Source organism: Aulonocara stuartgranti, assembly GCF_965226115.1.
Source record: "Aulonocara stuartgranti genome assembly, chromosome: 12".
In the NCBI taxonomy this organism is placed as follows: domain Eukaryota; kingdom Metazoa; phylum Chordata; class Actinopteri; order Cichliformes; family Cichlidae; genus Aulonocara; species Aulonocara stuartgranti.
The window spans coordinates 37,819,603-37,826,560 of NC_138948.1; the positions used below are offsets into that span (position 1 = coordinate 37,819,603).

At 41.7% G+C, this 6,958-nt stretch overlaps 1 protein-coding gene across 1 annotated transcript; it reads right to left on the reverse strand.

Moving 5' to 3' along the window:
* Positions 1-2,901: 2,901 nt before the first annotated feature.
* Positions 2,902-5,317, reverse strand: rpl35 (ribosomal protein L35). Its single transcript, XM_082553899.1, has 4 exons — positions 5,211-5,317; positions 4,616-4,752; positions 3,702-3,783; positions 2,902-3,090 (listed from the first exon to the last, which is right to left on the reverse strand). The coding sequence occupies exons 1-4, from the start codon at positions 5,211-5,213 to the stop codon at positions 2,941-2,943; spliced, it is 372 nt and encodes a 123-aa protein (XP_082410025.1). The 5' UTR covers positions 5,214-5,317; the 3' UTR covers positions 2,902-2,940.
* Between the last annotated feature and the right edge of the window lie 1,641 nt (positions 5,318-6,958).

Below are 6,958 nucleotides of genomic sequence, written 5' to 3' on the forward strand. Positions count from 1 at the left end.
TCAGGCGGGAGCGCTGGGGACACACTCCCCCAATATTTAGAACACATACATTTACAACAGATGAACTACGACAACAGTCCTCAGTGAGGAACAGGAGAGTGTGATGAGCAGCGTTTGGAGAGTTTTTCAAGGTTCTTTCAGCTATTAAAACACATTTACTATAGCTGAACATGCACATTCATGAAGACACGAGACAAGCCTGATGTTAGACCAGTCAGCTCAATGCGTAACCATCTCTGGAAGGATGAAAACACAACACAGCACAACAGAGTCAAACATGTTTACAAAATAGGACAATCAGGATAAAATTACCTGAGAAACCTGCAGAGAATTTTTAAAGCAATCCAGAACAGAAACCTCACAGCAGTTTTTTCCAGTTTATGTCAGCCAGTGCTAATTTTGTTTGAGCATGCGTTCCTTTAAAGACATCGATACTGATGTTGGAAAAGGTCAAGTGGTGCATTAACAACTAGAATGTGGGAAACTTGCTGTCTTACAGTTAAAATATCCCGTGCGAGACGTGTAAGGCATCCGTGAGTGCTCCAGAGAAAACCTATGCTCACATTCACAAAGCAGGTCTACAACTACGGAAGAAAGATGTTTAACGTTTAATGTTTTCTGAAAACTCAATAAGCTGTGAGCCACGGCCTTGTGTTTGTGTTTCCTTTACATAAATCAAGACGTTTCCTTCAAAAATGACTGCAGGGTGAAGGAAACAAAGTGTCTACAGTTCAACATTTCCTGGGATTGGATGCCAACACAGAGTACAAAGGAAGCCTTAATCAATGGTGGAAACCACTGGAGTTTATCGAAATGTTTACCAGAGGTTAAAACAGTCAGGTGGGAACTGTTCACAGCTCAAATTCACAGAGAGAGACGTGCTGAGGCGAATAGTCTCTACAGTTGGTGTGACATAAATCTACATGCTCGTTAGAGTAATGCGTCTGTTCTACCTGACAATGAGGCATGCTGCGACATCGGTGCAGTCACTTCCTGTGAAGTCATCCGGCAGGGAGAAATGCTGGCAGGGGCTGAAGGACAGGAGGACCTCTGTGTCCACCGGGACCACACTGCCTGCTGCCACGGGCTTCAAACGACCCAGGAAGCCGTCTGCATCTTCCATAGCCTTCAGGTTTATAACTCCGCTGCCATTCTCCATGATGCATTTGCAGCTGTTGACTCTGAAGCAGCCTGCCTTCTTAGCAGATCTCCCATGAGAGGAGGCAGTCGGGCAAAACAGGCCCAAACAAACAGATAGTGTGAGGAAGACAGCGTTAGGGATCATACTGGCGGTGTGAGCCGCAGCAATGGACAGGGGCGAGTTATGTGCTGTGAGGTACCTCAAGTGTAGCTGACAGTATGGTGAGGGTAGAAAAGTAATTAGAGTAAAGGTGATTACCATTCCTCACATTCCTAAGACTCTCTAAGCTCAGATTAATGCCCCTGCATACACAGAAATACACACAGACAAGCCCGGCGTCCTCATGGAAGAACTCCATCATCACACATTAAAACCATTTTCCTAACTTGATGTACACAGTAGACCAGCACTGATACAGCGCATACTTTACAGGACCTGTGAAGGTGCTCTGGCTTCAGGAGATTAGCACCAATTAGTACTATTACAGGTGCTAATTATTAATATTGTAGGCTCTTTACAGTATGAAACGCCTTGAGGCAACTGTGGCTGTGATTTGGTTCTATATACATAAGATTTAACTGAGCCTGTGAACAAGGTAGAGCTTCTATAGAGTTTGGATCTGTCAATCAAACACATCCAACAGATGCTGAGATCGATGGAATCTAGATAATATGGAGAGCTCGTCTTCATGTTCCTCAAACCCTTCCCGAATAATGTTTTCAGTACAGCAGGGTGTGTTATCCTCCTGAAAGAGGCTGCTTGCAACAGGGAACATCACTGCCATCAAGGGTTAGATAGTTGTTTAGATAAGCTGTACGTGTAAAGTCGCATCAGCATGAAAGACAGAACCCAAAGTACATGAAGCAGGCGGTGCGGGAGCTGCATGTCATCAATTTTTGCCTTTTGTATTAATTCTAAACCACTTCAGTCTGATATGAATTGATTGTCTTTTCAGATCTATTTAAATGTGCGTGTTTGTTTGTGGCAGAAATCATCATGTTGCCCTAAAAAACACAAAGTTAATGGTTGTATAACTTTAAATAGTTTAAGTTCATATATCGTGAGGCACTGTTTGCTGACTAATGGTATAAATGTATGTCCCCAAACACCGTGTACCAGCTCCTGTTGTGAAAAACATGTTATTGGCTGCAGTGAGACTTCCAGCGTTGTGCCAGTTAACCCAGCACCATCACTGAGCTGCTGTTGGTAGACATGACAGATCTGATATTAAGCAGATGCTACGACTAAGTTGTTCGTAGTTGCCACAGTGCCTTTGAAATAAAGACTTCACAAATTCACAGCACGAGTCATTCAGTATTTGGGATGTTACTGCCCTGACTGTGCTGCCCTCTAGTGGTGTTTTTGGCTATACACAGGTCATTAGATTGATAAACACAGAATGTCCCTTTGAATTGCTGCTGAAATTAACTTCAGGCATCTCCTTTTTGAAGGCCCCCACCCAAAAAAACCCCATTAGGTTCAAAAGTGAGATTTTTCCCCCATTTAAACAAGCCCACGATGCAAGTCCTTAGAAATCCTGTATAGTTAGGATAGATCAGAAAAAAGTGATTATAGCTCCACAGCAGAGACTGTGTTCAAATGAGGAGCAGAGCCTACTTTTATTTTTTTTAAGAGGCTCCAGACAAAATACAATCCCTCTGACTGTAACAGAGACACTAAAGAGCAACGTTACTATGACATAGAAACATGGTCTGGTTCATGTATGTATTTAAGTGTTTATGGAGAAACAACACAAACAGTACGTTCCAAAGATTTTATTTTGTTACTAGAAAATGCCTCTAAGCTTTGACGGCATATTTGCGGACCGAGTAGAGGAGGTCTTTCTTCTGCTGTTTCTTGGTGCGCAGGCTCTCTTCGTGCTTGTTGAGCCGGCGGCGCAGAGCTCTGGTCTTCTTGGGTCTCAGATCCAGGGGCTTGTACTTCTTGCCCTGCAAAAACAGTTATGTTTCAGTCAAGCTAAAAAGCATAAATCACAATAAAAAATCCATCTGCAAGCACGGATGTGTCATGTTTTAGAGAGCAAAATGTTTTGCGTGAGGGTTCACTGCAAACACAAGAACTCAGCATGGCTGCATCCGGATGCATTAATGCATCAGAGCATCACACTGTGATTACACTGACTAAAACCTTACAACATGTAACTGAACAAAGAGTGACACAGGAGAAGTTTCTAAATGTTATTCTGGCTCATGTCAAAGCATCACAGCTTTTATACCCTGTGCTTATGTAATCTTGTTGTTAATAACAGTGATTACTTGTTTTAGTCAAACAACCGATTGGCTGTTATGAATTTAATTGATGTTGGTGGAAACAAACTTTATTTTATCAAATTGAAGTAACAAAAACATTTAATTAACTTCTTACTGGTACGAAGAGCAGGCTAATCACAGCCGTGCCTTATTTAGAATTCTTACTTCTTAATATCAAATACAGTCACAAGTAATTTTGGTAATCAGCTGCGATGCATCAGCAAGAACCGAAGGAGTTTGAAGCAGGCAGATGTGTGTGTTTTAACATGGGAACAGCTGGAGGGGCTCACCTTGTAGAACTTCCTCAGATTCTCCTTCTGTGTCTGGTTGATTACAGTCAGGACTCTGGCGATGGACTTGCGAACAACACGGCTGTGAAGAATAAACAGCAAAGTCAGCCGTGCAACCACTTAGGAAAGTGTCCAAGACAAGAGCACATTAGCTGTTTTAATGTACTTAAAAACACTGCAATGATTCTAACAAATGTCTTGTTGTGCATGTATTTCAGGTCAGGCAACAAAAACAGAGTGAACCACACATCAATATACAAACACGCTTTTAAAATACTGGACCAAAGTCAATGTTAAGGCAAAAATGAAGACTTAAAGACAAATCCGTGGGTCTTTAAACAATCATTTTTGGTTATATTGTTTCTTCATTTGCTCTTCTTAGCTTTTAAGTCATTGTTCATATTCACTCTCAGGTATTTCAATTACACATTTTAATAGAATATTGCTTCCTAAACACATTAAAAGGGACACGGCCAACAAATCAGCCAGAGCTAGAAGTCTGAGCAGTCACATGTTACTCAAATGACTCAACATCCATGTAAACTTCTGTTAAACTACATGCAAGTTTCTCTTTAGATGGGGTTACCTATAGCAAAGAAATGTATCCCCAGGACAACTCTTTCATAGTGTGCCAACTCTGAACTTGCTGACTTTATGGTCAATACTTATTCTGTACTTCTTCAAGTGACAGCAGTGAGCCATGGAATCCAAACCTATTAGCTAGATTAACCCAGCGAAACAACAGCAAAACTAAACATTTCTCATTACAACTGTGGTTGGGAAAGTATTTACTCAAGTGCTATCAGATGCTAAGTGAATGACATCCCATGCATCCCTGACTACAAGTATCTATCTGACCGGTTAAGGATCATCTGGGTTGGTTTGGTTCAGTAGGATTTATGTTCAGTACTCACATCTTGGAGAGTTTGGAAGCAGCTCCACCAGTAACCTTGGCCACTCGCAGCTGGGACAACTCATTTTTTAGGTCGTCGAGCTGCTTCAGCAGCTCCTCCTTCTTCTTGCCCCGCAGATCTCTTGCCTTGATTTTGGCCTGAATGACAGAAAACAAGCAAACACGTTGTAAGGAGAGCATGGGCATTAACACGCCATCGGTTCGGCTAACACGCACAACGCAACACTATCTAACATTATCATCCGTACGTTACACATTCGCATTACTTAGGGGAAATATTCAAGCTACTTGCTACCAGTATTAACAAGGACACGTTATTTGTACCAAATGCTTCGGTTCAACTACCCAGCAGCAGTAGATACTTGTCGCTATTTTTTCCACTAGCTTCAGGTTAGCAACTCAGCTGAGCGGCGCTGGTCGGTACGAGCGCTCCGTAATAAATCATTTTATTCTATTCTGGTAGCAGCCTGCCTGTCAACATACGCACTAACAAGTACCCAAGAAGTTTATGAACGCATATAGCACGAAACAGACGGGTTTCTGCGGCTCTTAAAGACCAAAAATTGGCAGTTAGTCGAAGAGTGAGAGTCCCCCACCATGTTCCTTTTCGCTGCTCCGTCGGAAAGGCCGGACGCACCGCGTGCTCACAAAAAGCAGTTTCCGGAGATTTTTTTCTTCGTCATTTCAGTTTCTCACCGTGCAAACAGCGCCACCGTGGCGCGGAGGACTGAACAACACACCCACCCACGCAGTACGATCGCTTCCAGTGGAACACCCCCCGGAAGAAAAACGGGTACAAACAAATGAAAAGAGACACTTTTATATAACTTTGATATAATCACAGACCAAATGAAGCCGCTAAACAAAAAAAGTACAACTGTATTATTGTCATTTCCTGATCTCAGGACATGGGACGTGTGCAAAATCTTTGCATATCAGAGTTATATTGCCACAGTAGTGTCAGAAGTGTGGGGAAAAATCAGGTAACGTTGATTTTCTAACCAAATGTGCAGAATTTGAAACAAATGTAGGCAGGTGCTGTTTTTCAAACCCAACTAAACAGCCAAACTACTTCACACAGACGGCTCTAGACTACGTGATCCTGTAATTTACCTTTACGTTTATCTTTCTTGTTTACTGCTAGGAAAAAAACCCTGACACATCGACCAAAACATATCAGCCTTCCCCGTTATAACTCCAAAACCATTACCTGCATGGTCATCAGGGGCACCTCCAGACCTTTTTCATAAGGCTGGCCATATGGGGGCCACTAAAATAGTGGTGTGTCACGCCAAAAACAGAATTTCCAGTTTTATTACACTGTAGTCAAATATAGGTTATTTGAAAAATACGGCAAAAAAGGGAGAAAGATTGGGGTCAATGGGGGTGTCAATCTGAATGGGGTCTGAATAATTTTAGATGACCAAAACTAGGCACTGTGAATCCACCTTAGTTTATAAATTGTGGACACACACTTCTAATCTGTGTGGGTTTGCATTTTTCTTTTCCAATTTCCATTTTCTTTAAAGGGGTAACAAACAAGCAGAAAAAACACTGAAGCTTTATAAGTTCAAACCATCACTGCAGTTCCTCTAGGGTCCACTTCTGCTGCCGCTAAAAGGAAGTCAGACCATGAAGTGTCCCATTTTAAAATGCCAGTTTTACAGCACTGGAAAGCCTTTGGATTAACACCCCCATAACACATAGTTTTCGTTTTCTGGTTATTGGAATACAGACATAACAGTTAGCAGCATGCTAACAACTGTAGCTGGTGGCACTCTACCAACTGAACTACAAGGATCACAGAACTGGAGATATTTTAATGGATTATCTGTTGGATTTTATCTGGTCTGGTACAGATCAGCTTTTTCTTCAGTTTTGGTAAGGAAAGTTTTTGTATTTCATTATCGTTTTACTTGTTTAGTGTTCATGTGTCTATAAAAAAAATGGTGAGGCCTCATAATAATAATAATAAACCAATGGGTGATATCTTGGTGGCCACAGTTTGCAACACATAATTAAGAGTGTTTTATGATCTAAATAAAGTGGACATTCACAGCTGTTGAAAAGCCGATGTGAATAACCAGACCAACGCACAACAAACACGTCTTTCTGAATGACTTTGAGCTACTCTGTACCAGTGGTGCCTCCCAGAGTCACAGAATAAAACAGTCATAGAAACATCACTGAGTCATTAAAAACAAAAGGCAGAAAAGCTCTTTGAGTGTTTAACACAGCAGAATCAACCAGGTTCAAAAGTGCATTCGTCATTTCTTTGATTCTCAGAGTATAAAAGCTGACGGAGTGTCCATAACCACGTCAGTCTGCTACCTGTAATAATAAA